Genomic DNA, 23,612 nt, shown 5'->3' on the forward strand with positions numbered 1-23,612 from the left:
TGAAACCCATGTCTCTGGAGATTCCAGCCTTGGCAGGCAGGTTCTTTACCACCAGCGCCCCCTGGGAAGCCGGGACTATGAAGGGTGGGCTCTATTTAGCCCTGGAGGGGGTTCCCTCGGGCTCCTGGACAGTGTGAGTGGACCGGCTGGGTCTGTCTCTGCCTGCCCCACCTTCCAGGGCAGAAGACCCCAGGCATGGTCTACGGTGCTGGGTCGGGGGAGCGCCAGGGCCTGTGGGGAGGGCCACCCGCCGTCCGCTTGGGGGTCCTCGGGCGCCGCCGTCGGTGAGGCCCATGGCCTTCGTGCCACAAGCCTACAGCCACTCAAAACGCCCGGGGCCACTGGGGCCGTAGGGACCTGGCCCCAGGACCGCCCCCTTGGGGGCCTGCCCCGCCACTCCCCGCGGGGACAGGTACAGGCCCGACCCTGCGGCGAGTGCCCGCCCCCCAGGCCCCGCCCCGCCGGCCCGCCAGTCCCCTCGGAGCCTGGGCGGCGGGCATGGCGCGCGCGGCGGGGCCGGAGCGGCGGCTCCTGGCCGTCTACACCGGCGGCACCATCGGCATGCGGAGCGAGCGCGGCGGTGAGTGGGGCGGGCGCCCGGCTCCAGGTGGGGGGTGGGGTGGGGTCGTGCTCCCGCCGGCCGGCATTTGACCCGTCCTGACCCCCGCTCCAGTGGGCACCCAGCGCCTCCCCCCGCGCTGCCGCCGGCTCCTCTCTGCCTGAGCCCGGGGGGCGTCGCTCCTGTCGGACCCCATCCCTGCATAGATGAGCTGGTGAGCAGGTGTTCAAGGGCTGTCCTGGCCTCTCACTCCGGACACCAGGGGCTGCGGAGCTACCCCGGCCACTCCCCGCTGTCCCTGGCCGGTCCGCCGGCTCTGGGCAGTGCTCACTGGCACCAGGAGACCCGGCGGTCGCGTTCCCTCTCCCCTGCCCTGGGGCTCTGACGGGATTTGGGTCAGGGAGGGGTGACTGCTGGGCGGGGGAGGGCCTGAGTGGGGGGGCGCCGGGCCCGCATGACCCTGGGGCAGGGGTGCCCCCAGGCCGGGCAGAGCGCCTCGGGCAGGAACCTGGTCCAGGGAGCCTTCAGGGGTGGGCAGGGCACCGCACTCACCCCTGGAGTGTTGTAGCCTGGCCTCCACGTGGGCCCTGGGTCCTGGCTGTGGGGGTGCTCGCCCTCCAGGAGGGGCCCAGACAGCCCCTCAGCCTCAGTCTGGAAACTTGCTGCGCACTCTGGAGAGGGGGCGCTGGCCCTCTTCCACCTATGTCCCCCGGGCCCCCTCCCCAGCCCTCGGCCGCTCCCTGTGCCCCCAGGTCCCCTGCGGGCCTCACTCCTGGGGCCGCCCCACCCTGCCCTGGGGTGTCCTCCCACTTGGAGCTCTCCCAGCTCCCCAGGGCCCTCCCCTTCCCTCAGAACCAGCTGTGCCCCGCCACAACCCCCCGGGCCAACAGAGCATCCTCCACGCCCCCCACCCCCGCCACCACGCAGTTCCCCTGAAGCAGCTACTCAGATGCCACGAGCCCTTTCTCGCCAGCAACTGCTTCCTGTCCTCTGTCCCTGTTAATGCCTCCCTCCCCCAGCCCCGCCAGTTCACAGATGGTTCCAGGCACCATCTATGCTGGGTCCCAGGGCTCAGACCCCCAGAGAGCCCTGTCCAGGGGGGCTTTCCACATCCCTCCATACCCTGGGGGTCACTCCTCCTGGGCTGCAGGGCTGGGGCAGAGAGAGGAGAGCGGGCAGGCTCTGCCAGCGTCCTCAGATGGCCCTGACCCATCCCGGTCGCTGCCCAACCCCCCAGGCTTGGCACTTGGCCAGCTGTGATGCCTGTGATCCCATTGAGCTCAGCTCATGGGTGTCGAGGGTCCGGGCTGAAGGGACTAGGGGGACTCTGACCGTGACCGCATCTGCACTGTGTTGTGTGCCCTCCATCACCGCCCCCGCCACCCGGACGCCCACGGCTCACTCCCACAGGCCCTGCATTTGCCAAAGAGCTTACAAATCCCCGTGTCTGGAAGGGGCTCTAGAAGGATGGAGTGTGGTGGCAGTAATTTCCAGGCAGGCCAGTCTCCCAGGATCCCGCAGGGCGGCGCCCGAGCCGGGAAGTCTCCCAGGATCCCGCAGGGCGGCCCCCGAGCCGGGAAGTCTCCCAGGATCCCGCAGGGCGGCGCCCCGAGCCGGGAAGTCTCCCAGGATCCCGCAGGGCGGCGCCCCGAGCCGGGAAGTCTCCCAGGATCCCGCAGGGCGGCGCAGGAAGCAGCGGGTGGGGGAAGAAGGGCAAAGGGGGCGCGCGGAGGACGCAGGCCTGGGGCGTGGGGACCCCGCTCCGAGCCCCGCTGAAGGCCGAGGCCGCCCAGCTGCTCCAGGCCCTGCCTGCCTGGGGATTCCGATCGCGGGGTCAATAATTAACCCGCCTGGCTCTGCGGGTGCGGGCCGCCAGCTCCCGTGGCTGTTTGGATTCTCACTGTTGGGAGCATTTCAAGCGCCTGCTGGTAAACAGTGGCCCTCCAGGCACGCGAGCCCTGCCAAAGGTCAGGATGCTGAGGGGAGGGCAAGGCCGCAGCGGCCGGGGACAGCCCTCGCCCTCCCCCTCTCTGAGATCAGACATGATGTCACTGGTCAAGGGGCATCGTGAATCTGAGATCAGCTGATGAGGCAAGCCCAGGGTCAGCAGCACCCCGGCCGGAGACCCCGATGCCCCGTGCGCCCTCTGTGGGCCCCGCTCCCAGCGGGCGGAGCCTCGGGGTCTGCAGGGGCCAGGACCTCCCAGGAGGCCACAGGATGAGGCCAGCGTCATCCTGAGAGGCAATGCCCACGGCTTCTCCTGCCCTTGGCCTGGACGCCCTTCACGGAACAGGCTGCCATGCGCCTGTCCTTGGGGCAGACTGGCCCTTACAGGGGAACCTGTCTGTGGGGCCGCTGCCCGTGACCAGCTGCCCGCCTGTACAGCAGGGAGACGAGGCCCGGTGCGGCCGCTTCTGCTTGCGGAGGGCCTGAAGCTTGGGGGCTCTTGTTAAGAAAAAGAATCTGAATCAGAATTAGATGTGAAAGCAGGTGTTTGCTTACTAGCTGTTTTGTTTTTGCTGCGCTGCGTGGCAGGTGGGATCTTAGTCCCCTGACCGGGAATCGAACCTGCGCCCCCTGCAGGGGAAGTCTTAACCTTTGGACAGCCAGGGAAGTTTCCCAACCCCCAACCCCCTCCCGGCTTTTTTTTTGTTGTTGTTGTTAACAGGTGTTTACTTCGATTGATGAAGGAAATAACTTCCCGTTCTTAAAAGCCAATAATATTACAAAATCCAAAAATATATTTTTTATTTGTTGACTTCCTGACACTCTCACCACCGTTTCCCCCACATTTTTGGCTGCTTTGTATGATGATGTGTCCGCAGAGTTTTGCCCCGGGAGAATAGAATGGAAGCAGAGTATGGCCTCCTCCTGGGCCATCCCGCTGGCCCTGGGGTGGGATGTTCCTGGAAGTCAGGGCCCCCTGCGCCCACCCCCCCGAGTCCACCAGCAGTGGCCTGGCTCTGGGGTGGTAGTGACCATGCGCACCACCCGCCCCGTTCGTGGATCCTCAGATTTCCACGGCCATCCCCAAAGGCCACCCACTGCAGAGGAGCTGGCGCAGACAGTGGTGGGGGAGCCTCCTGCGCCTTCCCTGACCCAGGACCCCAAACCAGGGCCTCAGACAGCAGGAGGGCCCTCTGGAGACCTCCCGCATCCGGGCCAGCTCTGCTCTATCCTTCCTCCGCCCTCCCCTCGGGGCATCGAGCCCTCTCACAAGGACGCAGGTGGAGGCCAGGAGCCGGCATCATCTCCTGAACTCACGCCCACAGAGGGTTGCCTCTTGGTCCTGGGGCTCAGGTGGGGACATCCGCCGGCCATCTTGTCCCCTGCTGCAGGTGGGTGGGTGGCCCTGGGCCTCCCTCAACTCCCAGGTCTGAACTCGGGGCCTCCACCCAGCAGCAGGGCCAGTGAGTCCAGAGCTTTGTGCAGCAGCTGTGTGTCCTGGCCAGCCTCCAGCATCTTGGGAGGGTGGGCTGCCGGCGGTCTCACACTGATGTTCCCTGAGCCACATTGCTTCTGCAGCAAAGCGTATGGAGCCCCCACGGGGGCTTCCTGGGTGGAAGAGGGGGTGGCTATTCAAGGTGCACCTTCCCCGAGGTATCCTTCTCTGGCTGGGGAGACAGCACCCTGAACTCTGAGGCTGTGCTCCCTGCGGGGCTGGCAGGAGCTGGGCCTGGGGTTTAGCAGGTGGACTTGTGGAGAGGGTGCTGGGGCGGGAAGCCCAGCCTGCCGCCCAGAGTCTGTGGCTTCTGGCCTGCAAACACTGCTGCTTTGGTTCCCTGGGTTTGTTCAGATTTGTTACTTGGCAGGCGAGGCACAGGGAAGCTGAGCCCTGCCCCGAGCTGCAGGGTAGGGACGGGGCATCAGTGAGCTGGGGGCGGGGGTTGGGGGGAGGGTCTGATGCTGGGCCCACAACCCCAGGGAGAGGAGCGCGTGGCCAGACTCACATCTGGGGAGGGATCCTGGCCGCCAGCCTGAGGAGGAGACACATGCCCAAGAAGGGGCTGGGGTGGGCGCGTGGGGTGAGGGTGGGGGGGCGCAGGCGGGGCAGCTGTCGGGCTCCGCAGAGGGGAAGAGGCACAGGCGAGGTCAGAGAGGTTCAGTGTCAGGACCAACCGGCCGTTGTGGGGTCCCCCAGCCGGGGGTGTGGGCTGGGAAGGCTCCTGGTTGTTACTGGCATGAACCTGAGTTCTGCCAGCCGCCGGGTGAGCCTGGACCAGACCTGCTCCAGCACCTCCAGGAAGATCACGATCCCCAGCACCCGAGCTCACCCCACGCTCCACCTCCGGACTGAGATAATGAAGGGTGCTGTTTAAGCTGCTAAGCTTGGGGCAGCTTGTTACACAGCAGCAGGAGGCTGATACACCTGACAGAGGGTGAAGACTGGGAGCAAGGTCTCCACCAACATGCCCGTTGTCCCTGGTCCTGGAGGTCTTAGGCGTTTCAGCCAAAGAAGCTTTTCTGGAATGGGGGGGGGGGTCAGGGTGCGTGTTGTCCTTGCTGCTGCGTCCAGGTGTCCAGCACGGCCAGGCATGTGGGCGATGCCCAGCAGAACCTCAGTGAGGAGGACTCAGCCCACCTGCCCCAGGTCGCAGAGCTTGCAGGGAGCAGGATGGGACAAGAGGCCAGGGCCTGGATGCAGATATTCCTCTGGGAGCCTCTGCTGAAGAAGTGGTTTGTTTCCAGGAGACACTTGGGGCTTCTTAGGCTTTTCTTAGGACATGTGCCGTTTCTGCCCAGTGCCTCCTTAGACGCGTGCTTCTGGCCAGGGAAGGAGAAGGGGTAACCTGCATGTGTGTGGCAAGGGCGCCAGGACCTGGACATCAAGGAGGGCTTCCTGGAGGTGGTGCCCTGTGCCTGGAGGGGGAGCATCTGCAGGGTGAGAAGGGGTGCGGAGCGGAGGCAGAGGCCTGTGTCCTGGGCAAAATGGTGCGGATGTTCTGGGAAGTCGGGGAGAGGGGTGCTGTGTGTGTGTGTGTTGTGAGCCTCGCTGGGGCCTTGGGCTCGTCTGGAGGTGGAGGTGTTAGCCAGGACGTGGCCGGAGCCCCTGGCAGACCCCTGGGCTGTCTGGCGGAGAGTGGTGACCCAGGCTCCGGGCAGTGGTCCACACTTGCCAGGGCCCTGGGATGGCTGCAGCCTGAGCACCCAGTCTGACTCCCTCAGGGCCAGAGCTCACCCGCAGTGCCCAGCCCCCATCCTGCTTGGGGCCTGGCCCCCAGCGAGGAGCAGCGAGGGGACCCTGGTGGTGGCTGCCAGCCCCTGACCCCCACCCGCCTCCCCGCAGTGCTCGTCCCCGGGAGGGGCCTGGCCGCAGTTCTGAAGATGCTGCCCATGTTCCATGATGAGGAGTACGCCCGGGCCCGCGGCCTCCCCGAGGACACCCTGGTGCTGCCGTGAGTGGGCGCTCCCCTGGGTCCTGGGCACGGATGACAGCCAGCTGTCACGGGGTGGGGGGCGCACCCTGAGCTTGGCCCCTGCCAGGCCAGCTTAGCGGGCTGTGGCTTCTTGGGGTGTCCACAGCGAGTTGCTGGAGGGCACAGCCCCACTTTGGTGGCTTTAGAACTGACTGCAGTCCCCTTTAAAGTCCCTCAGGGGTGGCAGGGGCTGGCCCTGGGGTCCCCCCACCCCCAGAAAGGTTCTGCTTCCCAGGTCGGGGCCCAGGCTGCCCGGTGCTCTTCCCTGCTGGGTGCTGACCCCTCCTGCCAGTGGCCCTGCTCCTGGGGGTGTCCTGGTTCACTTCCTACCTTGGAGCAGCCCTTCCCGGGGACCATGGTCCTTGTTCCTGCAGCCTCAGGCGGAAGTGGGGGCCGTGGAGGTGCAGGGTCCAAGGCCACGGCCCTGGGTGCCCGACTGGGCGGAGGGAACTGGACTGCCGATGGAGGGGGTGCTGAGTGCGAGCCTGCTGTCCGCACCCCCTCAGGCCGGCCAGCCCCGAACAGAGGGTCGTCTACACAGTGCTGGAGTGCCAGCCCCTCTTTGACTCCAGTGACATGACCATCACTGAGTGGGTGCAGATCGCCCAGACCATCGAGGTGACCAGGGAGGGCGGGGAGGGCTGGGGGGAGGGGGCGGGGGGCCTGGTGGTGAAGGTGGGGCTGGGAGGAGGCGCATGGGGGGTCCCACCTCAGCCGTGCAGCTCCCACGACCCTCTTTCCTGCACCCTGGAGGGGGCGCATCGAGGCCCACGCCCACCTGTCCGGTGAGGAAGTGGCCCAGGTGGCTGTCTCAATTTGAAAACTTAGCTTGTCCCAGTCTGTGTCCTGGGCAGAGATGTGAGACACCTCTGCAGACTGACAGCTCCATGCCTGGCCCCCGCCCGCTCTGTCTGCCCCAAGCCCACCCTGGAGTGCAGTCTTAGTGGGTTTAGGGCTCGTGGTTTAGAGTACCGAGCAGACATCTTACCTGCAGCCAGAGCGTCCCACCCACATCAGCCCTCCTCTCCATCCTCCCACCCCACCAGCGCTGGCCCCAGCTACTGCCTCCCGGGGCGGGGGGCCCTCCTGGCCCATTTCTTACCTTCCCCCCGTAAGAAACCCTGCTCCCCAGAGAGAGGCTCGTTACTGAGGCACCCTTCCTGGCCGCCGGGGGCTGGCCCCAGGGGCCCTAGGCCTGGCCCCTGTCTCTGGATGTTTGCAGCTGTGTCTGGGGAAGTCTCCCTGGTCTCTGGCCAGCAGCACCCACAGTTGGGGCCTGACGGCTTTTCTGAGCACCTAGGACTGCTGTTCAGTTCAGTTCAGTTCAGTCGTTCAGTCGTGTCTGACTCTTTGTGACCCCATGAACCGCAGCACACCAGGCCTTCCTGTCCTTCACCAACTCCCGGAGTTTACTCAAACCCATGTCCATCAAATCAGTGATGCCATCCAACCATCTCATCCTCTGTCGTCCCCTTCTCCCGCCTTCAATCTTTTTCAGCATCAGGGGCTTTTCCAATGAGTCAGTTTTTCGCATCAGGTGGGCAAAGTGTTGGAGTTTCAGCTTCAGCATCAGTCCCTCCAGTGAATTTTCAGGACTGATTTTCTTTAGGATGGACTGGTTGGACCTCCTTGCAGTCCAAGGGACTCTCAAGAGTCTTTTCCAACCACTGTTCAAAAGCATCAATTCTTCGTCCTGCTGTCCAGCCATGCGCAATTTCCCGGTGTGGCCGGCAGAGGGCGGGCCAGTCCACCACGCGTCTCTGCTCCCATACAGCTCTGAGCCCCGCCTGGCTTGGTCTCTTGATAGGCTTCAAGAGAGGTCCCGGGGCCCCATGGTTCCCGGTGCTGTGCTCCTCGCAACCACAGCCCAGGCCAACTGCCCCCTGAGGCCTTGGCTGCTCCCATGGAGGCGGTGGCTGGGGGGTGTCCCTGCAGAGCTGGCCTGCGTGCCAGGGGGGCCTTCTGACTCCCTGGAGGGGCTGTTCCCGTGCCTGCTGTCCGCACCCTGCCCACCTCCGACATCTCATCTTCCAGCGCGGGCTGTGCCTCGTGTCTGTTGCTTGTGCGCATGCCTGGCCCTCCCACTGGACCGAGAGGCTGGTGGGCTTCCTCGCCCCACAGCCCCTGCTGCCCTCGGGGGCAGTGGTCATTCAGCAAGGGGCCCTCCGGAGCACTGAGCTGGGCCTGGCGCTGTCGTCCAGCTGACGGTGTGCTCAGGAGCCCAGGTCGGGCATTGCTCGGGGAATCTTCCCACCCCGGCATCAAAGTGCCTGGAGACCCCCGCCAAGATCTCTCGGGGCCCAGGGGTGTCACTAGGAGACCCCCAGGGGTTCAGGGGAGGAGGCTGTCCTGGAAGAGAGCAGAGCACAGGGGCAGGGGCTCCGTTCCCTGTGGGCCTCCCCGGCTGGCAGTGACCGGGGCCCGCCCGCGCGTCCCTGAGTTCCGCCAGCCGTGCGTGGGGGCACCAGCACCTGCTCCCAGGAGCTGGGCCGCCTGAGCTGGCTGCCGCCCCTGCAGAGCCACTACGCGCGGTACGACGGCTTTGTGGTCATCCACGGCACCGACACCATGGCCTTCGCCGCCTCCGTGCTCTCCTTCGTGCTGGAGAACCTGCAGAAAACCGTCATCCTCACCGGGGCCCAGGTACCTCCCCGGGCGCCCGCTGGGCAGAGGCCGCATGGATCGGGGCCTTTCCCAGGCCACAGGGCCACTGAGAGGGCAGGTGGGTCCCCGGCTCCATGCCCGGTCCTGCGGGTCCTGGTGGTTCCGCTTGGCCAGTGCCCGATCAGCGCCGGGATCCTGCCCGCTGCCAGCCTGCGGCCCTGCTGTGTCCTCTCCTCCCCCCACGCTGGCCCCGGTGGGACGCTCCTGCTATCACCAGGGCAGATGAGGCGCAGAAGCCGGGCAGCCGGCCCACGTCCACAGGCCTTATGAGCGCCCAGGACAGTGGCTCAGCCCAGGGTGGTTCCATTGGAGGCCTTGGGGGCCCCTCCCCAGCCGACCCCTCTGCCCATGCCATGGCAGTCCAGCCCTTTTCCGCCTTCCTGGGTAGGTGTCGGGGAGCTGGGTACAGGCCAGTCACCGCTGGGGCATTGGCCCCACAGCAGATACAGGGCAGGTCTGTGACCCAGTGCTCGGAGGCCCCGCCTGAAGCTGCTTGCCCTCGCTTGCACCTGCGGTCGGCCCCCAGCTCCCCTCTGCCTGCCCGGCCCAGGCACTGGCTTGGGCAGCGTGAGGGCCTGGCCTCGGTGCCCTGGGGGCCAGGGGGCTGGGCTGGGCAGTGACGGGTCCCAGGGCATCGTGTGCTCCCTGAGCGTGGGGACTGGCCAGCACCCGGCAGGGGGCACGGGGGTCTGGGGGGAGCAGAGGGGGCTGGGCCGGGCTGGAGGAGCGTGGTCAGCAGGTGCGGCCCCCTAGTGGCAGCACCCGCCGGCCCGAGCCTGCCCCGGCTTCTCCCCAGGTGCCCATCCACGCCCTGTGGAACGACGGCCGGGAGAACCTGCTGGGCGCCCTGCTGCTGGCCGGCCAGTACGTGATCCCCGAGGTACCGCCTCCTCCTGTGGGCGGGGCGGGTCTGGGTGCAGCGCGGGGTGGGGGCTGGCACCTGCCCTGGGGGATGCAGGTGAGGGGGTCGGCAGGGCTAAAGCTCCGTCTTTCACCTTGAGCGTGAGCTACACCCTCACCATAGAGAAAATGGGAAAGCAGCAGGCAGCGGGAGCCTGTGCCCGCATCCCACGCCAGACACCTGGGGCTGGCGGTGCGGAGGGCTTTCCCGGGCTCTGCGTGTGTGTGATGTGCATCTGTCTAACCTGTCCCGTGCCGAGGGCGTGGTGTGTGTGTCCATCTACATCACATACACGTGAACGTGCGTGAGCTTCCATAGAAACAGGCCATTCGGGGTGTGGTTTTGGGACCCCCCCCTCTGGTCCCTCTGCACCTTGCTCTGCCGCGTGTTGGCACAGAGACATTTCCCAGACTCTCCCTCACATCTCAGGGGAGGGGAGGAACCCTGGGAGGCGGGCCCGCTGTGGGGAGGAGCTTCACGAGTGCCATTCAGAGCCCCCGCCCCAGGAACAGCTCCAGAGTGGGGTGGGGGTTGCCTGCTGGGTGAGGGGAAGCTTGGGGGTGGCCCGGGCTCCCCGGTGCTGAGCTGCGGCCCCCTCCCGTCCCGCAGGTCTGCCTGTTCTTCCAGAATCAGCTGTTTCGGGGCAACCGGGTGACCAAAGTGGACGCGCGCAGGTTCGCGGCCTTCTGCTCCCCCAACCTGCCGCCTCTGGCCACCGTGGGCGCTGACGTCACGAGTAAGCGAGCAGGGCCCACAGCGGGGGCCTCCGCCTGGGGTCGTGTCCTGCCGTAGCTGCTGTGGGGCCTGTGGGCGGCCCTGGGTTGGGGAGCGCAGCCCTCAACTCTGCGGAGAACCCGGGATGGGGGGCCGCTCAGAATGCGGACATCCCCAGATCACCCCGGCTCAGAGCCAGGCTGTGTGGGGGCCAGCCTCTCGGGTGCCCCGCCCCAGCCACAGGGCCCCAGGCCCAGGAGTCCCTCAGTGGCCTCATGGGGATGTGGTTCCAGTGGAGTGACTGCATCCTGGGGACTTTCAGGGGAGTCTCTGCCCCAGCACCCCCTCCTGGGACTGTCTGATGCCTCCAGCTGTGGGTGGGTCCTGAGAACTCCCCCCGAGGCCCCCCACGCTTGCCCTGGGGAGGAGAGGATCTCTGCCAAGTGGCTGTGGGCCACAGCGGGTGGGGCGGGGAGGCCACTGGATCAGAACCGCACACCAAGAGGGAAGGGACATGCCGGGAGGTGTTGCAGCCCGAGACCTGAGTCCATTCCGGGGTCTTAGCCTGCATTTCCCTCCCCCTGCCCACCCACCCTGCTTGTCCACATGCCCTGGAGGTTGGGGAGGCCCAGAACACGTCTGTGTGTCTGAGGTGTGTGTAGCATGGCCGGGGTCTGGGGGTCAGGCAGGGGGCACGTGCTTGCTGAGGGTGAGAGTCAGGAAGGCTTCCTGGAGGAGGTGGCGCGTGGGCTGGTGCGGATGGATGGATCCGCCTCCGGGCTGTGCTGAGTGGTGGCGCTCAGCCCCTCCTGCCTCAGTGCCAGCCAGCTGAGGAAGGAAGAATGGGCACGAAGGTGGGGTGGCCGCTGTGCAGGCCTGCCTGCCCCGTGGGGCTGAGTCACTCCTGGTCTGGGGCTCAGAGGGGAGCTTCCGGGATGTGGCCTGCTAAAGGGTGCAGAGGAGTTCACCCTGGATCCCGGGCCCCTGCTGGGGCCACGCCAAGCCCACGCCAGCCTTGAAGCACAGGGCACATTGGTGCAAGTGGCTGGGTGGGTGAGTGGCTGATGCTGGCCCTGAGGGGTGAGACGTGGACCCCCCACGCCTGTGATCCCGGGAGGAGCGTGTCCTCTGGCCCGGTGCAAGGGTGCCCATGTGGTATCAAGGGCCCCAGGCCAGTCCCAGTACAGGTGCTGAGAAACGCCAGGCTTTGCCCGGACCATGCCCAGTGGAGCCCCTCACTGCTTACTGCTGCATTTCCCGGCCCTCTGTGAGGCTGGGGCTTGGGAGAGGCTGAGCTGTGCCGGGAGGGGAGCACGGGGTGCTGCCCCCCACGCTGGTCCCGACACCCCCCCGCCAAGTGGCCGCAGCACGTGTGGTCACTGGGGTCTCCAGGAGCCCTACGTCCTCTCGGAGCAGAAACCCCGGCCCTGAGGAGGGGGAGTCAGGCCTCCAGGCTCTGGCCAGTGGGGGCCCGGTGGCTGTAGGGGACTCGGAACCACCGTCCCCCAGTGCACTGGGTTTGGCCGCATCAGCCTGAGGCCACGGTCAGGACTGAGCGGGAGCCCGCCCGGCTGCGGTGGGCCTCACACCGCCTCCCTTCCCTCTCGGCCCCTCTGCACGTGGGGCAGCATCCCTCGGTGTTTGGCAGGCCCAAGTGGAAGGACTCGGGGTCCCGTGGGCTCTCAGAGTATGGGCTAGTCGTGTGGTGGGTGTGGGCCCTCTTTGTCTCTGCAAACCCTCCTCTGCAGCCAGAACTCCTGGGCCCGGCCCTAAAATAAAGGACACCACTCCCTGCTGCTACCGCAGCCACCCTTCTTCTGAGCCCACCCCCAGCTCCCCCCCAACACTCAGCTCCCTCCTCTCCCACCCCCAGCTCCCCCCCACTCCCAGCTCTCTGTGAAAGGGCAGTGTGTCTCTGGAATGTTCCTTGGTTTATTATCACCTATTACTTTTGATTTGCAAAGATGGGCACAATAAAGGACAGAAATGGTATGGACCTAACAGAAGCAGAAGATATTAAGAGGTGGCAAGAATACACAGAAGAACTCTACATGACCCAGATAATCACGACAGTGTGATCGTCCACCTAGAGCCAGACATCCTGGAATGTGAAGTCAAGTGGGCCTTAGGAAGCATCACTACCGACAAAGCTAGTGGAGGTGATGGCATTCCAGTTGAGCTATTTCAAATCCTAAAAGATGATGATGTTAAAATGTTACACTCAATATGTTAGCAATTTTGGAAAATTCAGCAGTGGCCATAGGACTGGAAAAGGTCAGTTTTCATTCCAATCCCGAAGAAAAGCAATGCCAAAGAATGATCAAACTACCACACAATTGCACTCCGCTCACATGCTAGCAAAGTAATGCTCAAAATTCTCCAAGTCAGCCTTCAACAGTACATGAACCGAGAACTTTCACAGGTTCAAGCTGGATTTAGAAAAGGCAGAGGAACTAGAGATCAAATTGCCAACATCTGGTGGATCATTGAAAAGGCAAGAGAGTTCCAGAAAAACATCTACTTCTGCTTTATTAACTATGCCAAAGCCTTTGACTGTGTGGATCACAATAAACTGTGGAAAATTCTGAAAGAGATGGGAATACCAGAACACCTGACCTGCCTCTTGAGAAATCTGTATGCAGGTCAGGAAGCAACAGAACCGGACGTGGGACAACGGATTGGTTGTTCCCTATCGGTTCCAAATTGGGAAAGGAGTACGTCAAGGCTGTATATTGTCACCCTACTTATTTAACCTCTATGCAGAGTACATTATGTGAAATGCTGGGCTGGCTGAAGCACAGGCTGGAATCAAGATTGCCGGGAGAAATATCAATAACCTCAGATATGCAGATGACACCACCCTTATGGCAGAGATTGAAGAGGAACTAAAGAGCCTCTTGAAGAAAATGAAAGAGGAGAGTGAAAAAGCTGGCTTAAAACTCAACATTCAAAAAACAAGGATCATGGCATCCAGTCCCAATCCCTGCATGGCAAATAGATGGAGAAACAATGGAAACAGTGACAGACTTTATTTTTGGGGGCTCCAAAATCACTGCAGATGGTGACTGCAGCCATGAAATTAAAAGATGCTTGCTCATTGGAAGAAAAGTTATGACCAACCTAGATAGCATATTAAAAAGCAGAGACATTACTTTGCCAACAAAGGTCCATCTAGTCAAAGCTATGGTTTTTCCAGTAGTCATCTATGGATTGGAGAGTTGGACTATAAAGAAAGCTGAGCACCGATGAATTGATGCTTTCGAGCTGTGGTGTTGGGAGAAGACTCTTTAGGGTCCCTTGGACTGCAAGGAGACCCAACCAGTCCATCCTAAAGGAAATCAGTCCTGAATATTCATTGGAAGCACTGATGCTGAAGCTGAAACTCCAATACTTTGGCCACCTGAAGCGAAGAACCGACTCATTGGGAAAGACCCTGATGCTGGGAAAGACTGAAGGCGGGAGAAGGGGACGACAGAGGATGAGATGGTTGGATGGCATCACCGACTCAATGGACATGAGTTTGAGCAAGCTCCGGGAGTAGTTGGTGATGGACAGGGAGGCCTGGAGTGCTGCAATCTGTGGGGTGGCAAAGAGTCAGACACAATGGAGCGACTGAACTGACTGAGCATTCCTCTGGTGGAAACAGCAGGAGGCAGGCAGGCTTACCCCCACCACAGGACGGGCTGTTGGAGGAGCCCTGGTGGGGGTCCTGGAGCCCCTATTCCCCTCTGAGCTCTGCACCTGGCTCTGGGCAGCCTCTCAAGCCCCTGCCCCTCTGGGCCTGGTTTCCCTGGGCTGGATGAAGGGGTCTCCTTGGCACCTGCTTCCTCCACAGCCTCTCGAGGGGTCTTGGCACCCACCCTCTGCCCGCTTGAGGGGCCAAGAGGATGGGACTCGGGCTCAATGCCATGCTCCTGAGGGTCAAAGGCCAGGCCTGCTGCCCAGATCCCCGCCCCGTCCCCCGCCCGTGGGTGCAGCAGGAGGGCTGGGCGGCTCTGGCGATGTGGTCCCTACAGAGCTGCCGCCTCTGGGCCCACGGCGAGCTGAAGGCCTGGGGCTTCCCTGGGGGGCGGGCACTGACCCCCAGGCGCTGCTGCTCCACTCTCCTCGGGGCTCAGGAGCCAGGAACCTGCCCTGGGCGTGGGGAGCGGGCCGGGCTCACGTTACCCCTGAGACTTTGGGGTGAATGACATGGAGGTTTCCCCAGAGGTGCGGGATCCTGAAGACTCACTCGTTCATTCATGGACCTGCTGGGCTCGGGCCCCAGCGGTCACCCTGCAAGGGGCCCATGAGTTTGGCTGGTCAGAGGCTGCTGCCCAGACTGCTCGTGGGACCCGGGACCCCGGATCCTGGGGCCCCACGCCCTGCCCTCTTGCCATTGCAGCCGCCGTGCCCTCGCCTGGGAGGCCCTACCCCCGAGCCACCCCCCCCCCCAACTCCCCTGCAGGGTCCTCCTGCCCCCTGGATCCCATCCCACCACTGGGCTGGCTCGGGCTGGGTTGCGCCCATTGGCTGAGAGAGCTGAGGGGGGGAGGGGGCGCCAGGGGGGGCGGGGCCTGGCTGTGGCCCCAGATGGCCTACAGTCTACTCTTGGTCCGTCTGTCCCTGCAGTCAACCAGGAGCTGGTGCGCAGAGTCCGTGGGCAGGGCCGGTTGGTGGTGCACAGCAGCATGGAGCAGAACGTGGGCCTGCTGCGCCTCTACCCCGGGATCCCCGCCTCCCTGGTAGGGGCCCCGCCTCCCTGGTAGGGACCCCGCCTCCCTGGTGGCACCCCAGCGCTTCACTCCATGGGGGCTATTGGGCCGTCAGGGCAGGAACAGCATCGTCCAGCAGTGGGCCCCAGACTCCAGTCTGCTGGTTCCTGGGAGCTGCCAGGAATAGGTGAACTTTTACCTTTGGCTTCTACCTGGAGAGGAGGAGGGAGCTGATGGCGGTTCTGATGAGGGCTGAAGGCTATGGGAAGACCCTTCAGAGTCCCTTGAACAGCAAGGAGATCCAACCAGTACATCCTCAAGGAAATCAGTCCTGAATATTCATTGGAAGGACTGCTGCTGAAGCTGAAACTCCAATATCTTGGCCACCTGATGTGAAGAGCTGACTCATTGGAAAAGGCCCTGATGCTGGGAAGGATTGAAGGAGGGAGGAGAAGGGGACGATAGAGGATGAGATAGCTGAATGGCATCACTGACTCGATGGCCATGAGTTTGAACAAGCTCCGGGAGTTGGTGAAGGACAGGGAGGCCTGGTGTGCTGCAGTCCATGGGGTCGCAAAGAATCGGACACGATTGAGCGACTGGGCTGAACTGAAGGCTCTGAAGGGGACACAGCCAGGGGGCTGGACCCTTAGCACAGGCCAACAGCTCAGCCTCAGCGTGCCCTGAGCTCAGTGTGTCCAGCTGCAGGGCCCGTCCCCGCCCGCCGGCTTGCTGGGAACATCACCTGTCGTGTGTCAGAGCTTCGGGCCGGATGGAGGTCCAGGAGGGCGGTGGGTGGCCCAGCTGGGATGGGATCCCTGCCCTCGGCGAGGCCCCTGACGGCCCTTTCTCATGTCTGGCCGGCTCCCTGTGACCTCTGACCTGTCTCCACAGTGTTCATGGCCCTAACGCTCAGGAGGGGACGGGGGTCACTCAGGGAAGATGTGGAGGGGAGCGAGGTGGACAGTCCCTGCTGCCCGTGTTTGGTGGAAGCGAGTCCCCGCCTCCTGTCCCCACAGGTCCGGGCCTTCCTGCAGCCCCCCATGAAGGGGGTGGTCATGGAGACCTTCGGCTCCGGGAACGGGCCCACCAAGCCCGACCTGCTTCAGGAGCTGCGGGCGGCGGCCGAGCGTGGCCTGGTCATCGTCAACTGCACCCACTGCCTCCAAGGTGCCGTCACCTCTGACTACGGAGCCGGCATGGTGGGCGCAGGGGGTGCCAGGGCCTGGGGCGGGGGCGGGGGCGAGCCCTGGCCACCCGCCTCCTTCACGGTCCACCCGCACCCCTGCCCCTCCAGGCCTTGAGCGGCGCCGGGACCATGTCAGGCTTCGACATGACGTCCGAGGCGGCACTGGCCAAGCTGTCCTATGTGCTGGGCCTGCCGGGGCTGAGCCTGGACGGCAGGAAGGAGGTGCGTGTGCCTCTGGCGGCGACCGCGCCCCTTGGCTCGCGTGTGGTGGGTGGGCCCAGCCCGGGGAGTATGTGCCTGGGCTTTGCGGGGGGCTAGAAGTGGCCTCCCCGTCACCTCCCCCAAGCCCGACACCGCCCCACACCCCCACACTCTCTTGGGGAGCCCCACACCCCACACTCTTTCTCGGGGAGCCCCAGGTCCGCCCTGCTCTCAGGGTATCCCCACCCCGGTGCTTCCCCGGCTGGCCCCTCCGGCTGGGCAGAGGCCACCAGGGCCCAGGGAGACCCTAAGCTGGAGGCTGGAGAGTGGGCTGAGCTGCTGTGGGGACCTGGCTGGGTGAGGCTCTGGGCCCCAGGACGGAGCCTGATGGAGGCATTTCAGGTCTGGGGGCACCCTCTACTGGGGGCTGGGGGTGCCTGGCCCGCCTGGTGGGTCTGGACTGCTGGGTCCAGGCTCTGGTGAGCTGCCCGGCTCTCTCTGTGTGTATCCCCCTTCCCCACCCCGTGCGCCCCAGCTGCTGGCCAGGGACCTGCGCGGGGAGATGACGCCGCCTGCCGTGGACAAGCCCCGGCCCTCTCTGCGGGGCGGTGTGCTGGGGCGCGGGGTCGCCCAGCTCCTCAGTCTGAGACAGGTGCAGTGTGGGTAGGGGCCCAGGGGGACGGGAGTGGAACACCCCCAGGCACAGCCTGCTTCTGGGCTGAGAGCTGGGGGCAGGCAGGGCTCAGGGCAGCAGCCGGGAAGGCTGGCAGGGACTCGCCGGTGGGCATCCAGAGGGGGCTGGAAGGGGCTGGGCGGTCCAGAGGGGCGCTTGCAGCGTGTATGCAGTGTGCAGACCGTGGCGCTCACCTGGTGGAACAGCCCAGGGCCGGCAGGGTCAGCTGGGGCGAGAGGGCGGTCTGCTCCGAGGTCTCCCCAGAGGAGGGGCCAGACCGGGGCCCCTTCCCTTCTCGGCCAGGGTGCCTGGGCCCAGGAAGGGGCTGAGGGCTGGCTTTTGGGCCTGGGTTGTGGGATTCAAGCTGAGCCAGGCTCCCGGCGGTGACTGGGACCTCCTGGTGACCCCCCTCACCGCCCTGCCTCGGGGCAGTGTCCAGACCCGGCACGGGGGCACCCCGTCTGGTTGCTGCCCTGGGGCCCACCATGTGCCTCAGTGTCCCCCCTGTGGAGTGAGCGTGGGGACAGGACTGTCCGGGAGGGCGGTGGGGGAATGGGCAGCAGCCACGTGGGTACAGCGGAGGCCTCGGGGAGGGGGCAGGGGTCCAAGGTGTTGCTGCCCGCCTCTGCAGGAGGCCGACGAGGCCTGGGATGCCCTGGTGCCCAGCCTGGCCTGTGCCGCGGCCTACGTGGGTGACCTGGAGGCCCTGCAGGTGCTGGTAGAGCTGGTGAGTCTCTCATCCACCCTTGGGGACCAGCCCGGCCACACAGGGCCCCGGGGTGGGCTGGATCTCCCCTCCCGGGGTCTGCTCCCCTTATTGCAGTCGACGGGGCCTCGTGGCTCCGCTGGGATGTCCCTTCCCCGTGGCCTTTCCTCGGTGGGTGACGGGCCCCTATGTCCCCCCAGGGCAGTGGCCGGAGCCTGGAGGACTTCAGTGGCCAAACCCCACTGCATGCGGCCGCCCGGGCTGGCCAGGCTGGGGCTGTCACCATGCTGCTGCAGAGAGGGCTGGACGTGAACGCCCGGGACAAGGGCGGCCTCAGCCCCCTGCTGCTGGCCGTGGGGGGCAGGTATTTGACGGTGGGCACTGTGGTGGGGGCGCAGGCACGGGCGCTGCCCGGGGCCGGGCCCGGACAGAGCTGCCTCCGGGGGGCCTTCGGTGTGTCCGTGGTCACATGGCTTCCCCGGGCAGAGCCGGGGGGCACCAAAGACACCTGCTTCCCGGAGCCTCAGCCCCTTCCGGCCTGGGCCCTCGGTACCAACAGTGACCCTGCCGGTCGTGGGCAGGGCCCAGACTGCGAGGACTGCTTGGGGCAGGGTGGTTAGGGAGGGCTTCCTGGAGGTGACTTCCGAGCTGAGCACGCCAGGTCTAGCAAGACCCTGGCAGGGAATTTCTAACAAGAAAAGCAGAAGAGGCCTCGTGTGTTCCCTGCACCCTCTGCCTGAGGGGCTGGGGCGAGGGTGAAGGGGGAAGCCCTCCGCCCAGCACTGGGGCGAAGCAAGCTGCAGAGCAGCTTGCATAGTGCCAGGTGGGCAGGGTGGGCACAGGTGCCCTAGGGAGTGGACTCAGCATGCCTGGTATTCGGGGGGTGGTCCCCCAAGCTGGCCCTGTCTGACAAACCCTGGCTTTTTAAGGCAGGTCCCCAACCTGAGTGTTTCTGGGGAGGTTTCCCACCTCCCCTCCACAGGTAGAGACTTGCCGAGCCGAGTCCTTACTGAGGCCCTGGCGCCCTGAGCAGTGGGTTTGGGCACTTGATGCCCAGTTCCTTCTGAGGGTCAGAGGGCACCAAGGCCAGAGGTCAGGGCCACCCGGAGGGGTCACGCGTGCTGCGGGATGGCCCCTGGCAGGGCTGGCTGTGTGAGGATCAGCACGAGCTGGAGGTCACCCCTCAGGAGCCAGGGCCTCGGGCGCTGAGCCCAGCCCCTGGGGCAAGCAGGGGCCAGCATGAGGGCGGAGGTGCGGGCATCCGGCTGGCGAACACGTGTCCTGTGTCCTCTGCTGGGGTGGGGGTCTCCTCGCCTCCTCCCAGGCCCGCCTGGCCTCTCTCCGAGGGTCAGCCTCACCTGCTCTGCTGGCCCATGGGGACTCGCAGCGGCCAGGCACGTGGGGGGCCTGGAGGCCACCTGGCCTCTCCCTCTAGGGGCTTAGGTCCCTCGGAGGCCGGGCAGTGCTGCCCTGCCCTCCCCTCCCTCTGTCCAGCCGCCCAGAGCCGCGTCACGCACGTGATGCTGAACGCCTGTGTGAGTGTGTGTCTGGGAACTTTCCTTCCCGGCGTCTTTGCTGTTGATGAGTCGCTCAGTCGTGTCCAACTCTTGGCGACCCCATGGACTGCATGCCCACCTTCCCTGTCCTTCACCCCCGTCCTGCTTAGTCTGCCCCTTCTGAGAGCTGAGCTCCGTGTGGCGTCTGTGGCAGGCCCCGCGCCCCTCCCCAGGGGCTCTCAGCCTGTGGGAACCCGGCTTGTTGCTGGGGATTTTCTGAGTCTCATGGAGACTCCAAGCCACCAACCTCTTCAGGTTGGCCCTGGGCTGGGGCGCCTCGTAGCAACCCCCGCTTCCTGGGGGCATCAAAGGTTCTCAGAACAGGCCTGGCAGTGGGCAGAGGGGTGGGGTGCCTGTGGGGTGTGCCCGCGGCACCCAGGCCAGGCTGATTTGGCTGCAGACTCCAGGCTGCCCGTCCTGGGGCGTGGGTGGGTAGTGCGGTGAGCTCACCCCGTCCTGGCCCCACCCCCTCGTCCCGGCCGCTGTCACAACACCTCCCCTGCTTCCCAAACCGGTCTCACCCCCAAGAGGGCCCTGCTGTGCCTGGGCTGGGGGGTGGCCCCACCCTGGAAGGTTCTGGGCTGGCGGGGGAGGGGGGCCAAGCCTGTGGGACTCCCCTTCCTCCCCAGGCTCCCCAGAAGTGGGGTGACTGCAGTTGATGGTCCTCCCCCGGCCCCGGCTCTCTGTTCTCCTGCCTCACTGCGCTTCACCCCCACCCCACGAACCCCATGGAGGCTCACCCCGCACGTGGGGTTCAGGCTAGGTGCCCCTGGATGCCTGCAGTCATCTGGGCCCCGCTGAGGGCCAGCCTGTCCCCGCGTTCTCTGTTGGTATCTCCTCACCACCCCGCCCTCAAGGGCAGAGCCCGGGCCCAGTGGACTCAGTCTCTGCAGACTCGGCCCGAGCGTGCGCGAGCTCCACAAGGGCGGTCTCCCAGGCTGGGCCTTCCCGGTGCCCACAGCCGTGCCCTCGGGTGGGCCTGGGCCTTGAGCTGCTCGGCCCGGGCTGAGCCCCAGCGTGGTTCTGGGTGCGTTTGGTGAGGGTGGGCTCCTGGTCCTGGCCTGCTGGCGTCTGGCGGATGCTGCCTCGGGCAGGCGGTCACCCTGCTGTTTCTCACGGCAGGCATAGGGATGTCATTGGGCTGCTGCGGGCAGCTGGGGCCTGCCTGTCCCCCCAGGAGCTGGAGGACTCGGGGACGGAGCTGTGCCGGTGAGGCTCACAGGCGCACCTGTGCTTCCTGGGATGTGGCGGGGCCTGGGGCTCCGAGGTGGAAACCAAGCAGTGGGGAGGGATGGTGGGCTTGGGGGGGGCTTCACACGGGGAGAGCCCGCCCTGCCCTCTGTCTGCACCAGCTGGGCCCTTGGAGCCCTTGGGGGTAGGGGGTGGGCAGGCGGCAGCCCAAGGTCCTCTGCCCCCCAGGCCCTCCCTGTGGGGTGGCCTCCCCAGTGCCCACCAGCTCCTCCCGTGTCCAGCCTAGGGTGTGGCGGGCCAGGCCCGAGGCCTCTAGGTAGGGAGGAAGCAAGGAGGGTCGTGGGGAAAGGGAGGTGGAGGCAGGAGAGGCTGGAGCACCAGCAGAAGCCAGGTCGGGGGGCTGGGAGCGGCACTGAAGTCAGAGCCCCCAGGGTGGGTGACCGGGGTTGCGTCTCAGGCTGAGTAGGTGGTTGGTGGGGGGTGGCTGCCTGCTCACCAGGACGAGGACCTGAAGCTCCGGCCCCCCGGGTCCCCGCCAGCCAGCCTCTCCCCAGCCCCCCTGCCTTGGTTCCAGAGAGGTCTCACCCAGCCCGGGGGGTCCCCATCCTGTACAGAGTAGGGTGCACAGACCCCACAGGTCCCCAGTCTTGGCCCCTCCTCCCTGGAGTTCAGTGTCCCCGAGTGGACGGATCCTGCTGACTTTTCAGCGATGACAGGGCTGGGGGTGGGGGGGTGGGGGTGTGACCTGCGGTGACGGGACTCAGGCAGGAAGGGCTTGGCTCCGGAGGGACTCCTAGGGTGACCCGGCTCGTGTGGGCCTCGACGGCTCCTCGATTGACAGCCGGGGAGGCAGGCGGAGGGGCAGGGACAGGTCCCATGGGAGCAGGTCACCTAACCTGAGCTGCTTGGCTGGCTTGAGGGGGCCCTTGACCAGCTCCCCAAGAAGCGAGTGTGTGTGGGAACCAGTGCGAGAGGCCTGGGGCCAGGTCCGAGGGCTGCTGGCGGTGCCTCAGCCTGATTCACCTTAGAGACGACCCTGTGCCCTGTTGTGGGGGGGCTGCTGCTGCGGGCTCCTGACTCAGAGGAAGTACCGGGGGTCGGCCCTGCCCTCCCCGCAGCCAGCTGGCTCCTGGTCCTAGGCTGGGGCGGGGGGGTGCCTCTGAGAGCAGGGGGAAGGTAGAGGGCCGCCCCTCGGTACCCCCACCTCTCCAGGGTGGGCAGGCCCAGACCCGCTCCTGGCCAGCCTGCTGGTCCAGAGTCCCCCACCCCGGGCCCCCGTATGACCCTCTTTCCACCACTGGGCTGCCTCTGACTTTCCTCCCGCCCCCACGGGCCCCGCCTGGGGAGAGCTATGTTGTGAAAGATGAAACTGGCAGGCGGTGCTCAGCCGGTGGGGTGTGTGTGCACGTGCACCCGTGTGTGAGCACCCGTGTGTGTGTGTGTGTGTGTGTGTGCCCTCGACCTGAGTCACAGCCACCCCCACGGGTGACAGACACCAGAGTCCAGGCTGCTGGCCGGCCCCGGGGACCCTGGTCACTGCTGGGTCAGCTGTTCGGGGCTGGCTTTGCAAGAGAGCCGGTGGGCAGATGGCCGGGCACCCAGGAGTCCCCAACGGCTCCCCCTCCTCCCCTCCCAGGCTGGCATCCAGGGCGGACTGCGAGGGCCTGCGGGCGTGGGGGCAGGCAGGGGCCGACCTGAGGCAGCCCGGGTATGATGGGCGCAGCGCGCTGCACGTCGTGAGTGCCCCCGGTGCCCTCTCTGGGACCACCTCCTCCAGGAAGCCCTCCCTGACTGCGCCACCGGCTCCCCCTTCCCAAATGCCCAACCCCTGCCCTCCTTGCGGAGGCATTCCATATGCGGGAACCGTGGGTTGGGGAGGGGGCTATCCCTTCTCCTGTCCCAGGTCCCCCCCCCCCCCCACCACCAGGGTCCAGAGCTGTGGGAACAAGGAGGGGTGGAGGAGACACAGGGTCCTCGATGCATAGGTGGGAGCCCACCCTGGTGCAGGGGTGTTCAGGGCCAGCCTCCTGGTCCACCCGCCTGAGGCAGCCCCCCAACACCCCCCACAGGCAGAGGCAGCTGGGAACCTGGAAGTGGTGGCCCTCCTGCAGAACCTTCGGGGTGGGGCTGGTGACCAGGCCCCGGGCCCAGTAAGTCCCCTACTCGCTGTGGTCAGGCGCTGGTGGGGACGGTGTCCTGGGGGCAGGGCTCACCCTGTGAGGGGAGCTGCAGTCTCTGGATGGAGGGCTTCCCAGAGGGATGGCCAAGCTCAGACCCACACTCCATCTGGCCAGGCCACCCCACAGGGCAGCCGGCTGCAGCCCTGGAGGCCTGGCCATGGCCAGGAATCTCCCAAGCCTGGAGGGACCCTGCTGTGCCCGTCCTGCCCAACCCGCACCCGCCCGGACCCCAGCACCCACTGGGCCAGGTGGACTGTGCTCCCAGCTGGCTCCCCGCCCCCACCGTGTCAGCTGGCCTACTGGAAGACTCTCCCTCTGGTTGGCTTTGCTCAGGTCCTTGGGTCCCTCCCTCGTGAAAGGCTGGGCCCCACTGACAGGTGCCCGGGCTTGTCTGTCTGCCCTGCCCCCATGCAGTACCTGGGCCTCCACTCCTTCTCCAGAGACCTCCCTTTTCCAGGAAGTGCTGCCTGGTGTCTAACCTGAAGCCCTCCTGCTGCGGCGTGAGCTGTTCCTTCCTGTTGAGACCTGCTGGAGGGACGGAGCTACCCGGCACCCCCGGCCCTGACCATGCTGTGCACCCCCGGCCTCTGCCCCCCGCCCCCCACCCTGCTGCGGAAGCTGCTTCCCATTCTGTGTCCAGGATGCAGCCTGAAGGACATGGTTGGGGAGAGTGGCCATAAAGTCCTTCTGAGGACCGTTCTCCCCCACCAGCCTGGCTCCAGTGGGTCTGTCTGGTCCCGGGACCATGGGGATGTGTGTGGGGTGTCAGGCCTCAGGCTCTGCGTCAAAGGGCAGTGTTTTCGGCACCCTGGGGGTGAGGGAATCACTGCCAATCCTGCCTGAAGAGGTGGCAGGGTGAGCAAGTATGGGCCCCGCGAGGGGTGGGCAGGCCAGGCTCTCTGGCCCACACAGCCTCTGCCCCAGGCCCTTCCCTCCCAGTCCTCGTCTGGGAGCTTGGGGTCACCCC

At 65.6% G+C, this 23,612-nt stretch overlaps 1 protein-coding gene across 2 annotated transcripts; it reads left to right on the forward strand.

Moving 5' to 3' along the window:
• Positions 1–477: 477 nt before the first annotated feature.
• On the forward strand, positions 478–23,346 carry ASPG (asparaginase). 2 transcript variants are annotated; one of them, XM_055555988.1, is made up of 16 exons: positions 478–580; positions 5,847–5,955; positions 6,483–6,594; positions 8,494–8,619; positions 9,437–9,520; positions 10,151–10,277; positions 14,867–14,979; positions 15,969–16,151; positions 16,247–16,360; positions 16,875–16,991; positions 17,644–17,739; positions 17,919–18,082; positions 20,397–20,483; positions 22,102–22,201; positions 22,535–22,615; positions 23,103–23,260. In XM_055555988.1, the coding sequence occupies exons 1-16, from the start codon at positions 499–501 to the stop codon at positions 23,121–23,123; spliced, it is 1,716 nt and encodes a 571-aa protein (XP_055411963.1). In that variant the 5' UTR covers positions 478–498; the 3' UTR covers positions 23,124–23,260. The 2 variants fall into 2 exon arrangements, with proteins under 2 accessions (XP_055411963.1, XP_055411962.1); XM_055555987.1 differs by lacking the exon at positions 22,102–22,201 and having other exon boundaries at positions 23,103–23,346.
• Positions 23,347–23,612: the final 266 nt, after the last annotated feature.

This window comes from Bubalus kerabau, chromosome 19 (assembly GCF_029407905.1).
Source record: "Bubalus kerabau isolate K-KA32 ecotype Philippines breed swamp buffalo chromosome 19, PCC_UOA_SB_1v2, whole genome shotgun sequence".
Classification (NCBI taxonomy): Eukaryota; Metazoa; Chordata; class Mammalia; order Artiodactyla; family Bovidae; genus Bubalus; species Bubalus kerabau.

Bases quoted from the DNA above. Each gene is read 5' to 3' on its own strand.
- ASPG (XM_055555987.1), top strand. From the start codon at position 499: ATGGCGCGCGCGGCGGGGCCGGAGCGGCGGCTCCTGGCCGTCTACACC. The intron at 17,740-17,918 runs GTGAGTCTCTCA...ATGTCCCCCCAG, and splicing joins TGCAGGTGCTGGTAGAGCTG to GGCAGTGGCCGGAGCCTGGA. The intron at 18,083-20,396 runs GTATTTGACGGT...TTCTCACGGCAG, and splicing joins CTGCTGGCCGTGGGGGGCAG to GCATAGGGATGTCATTGGGC.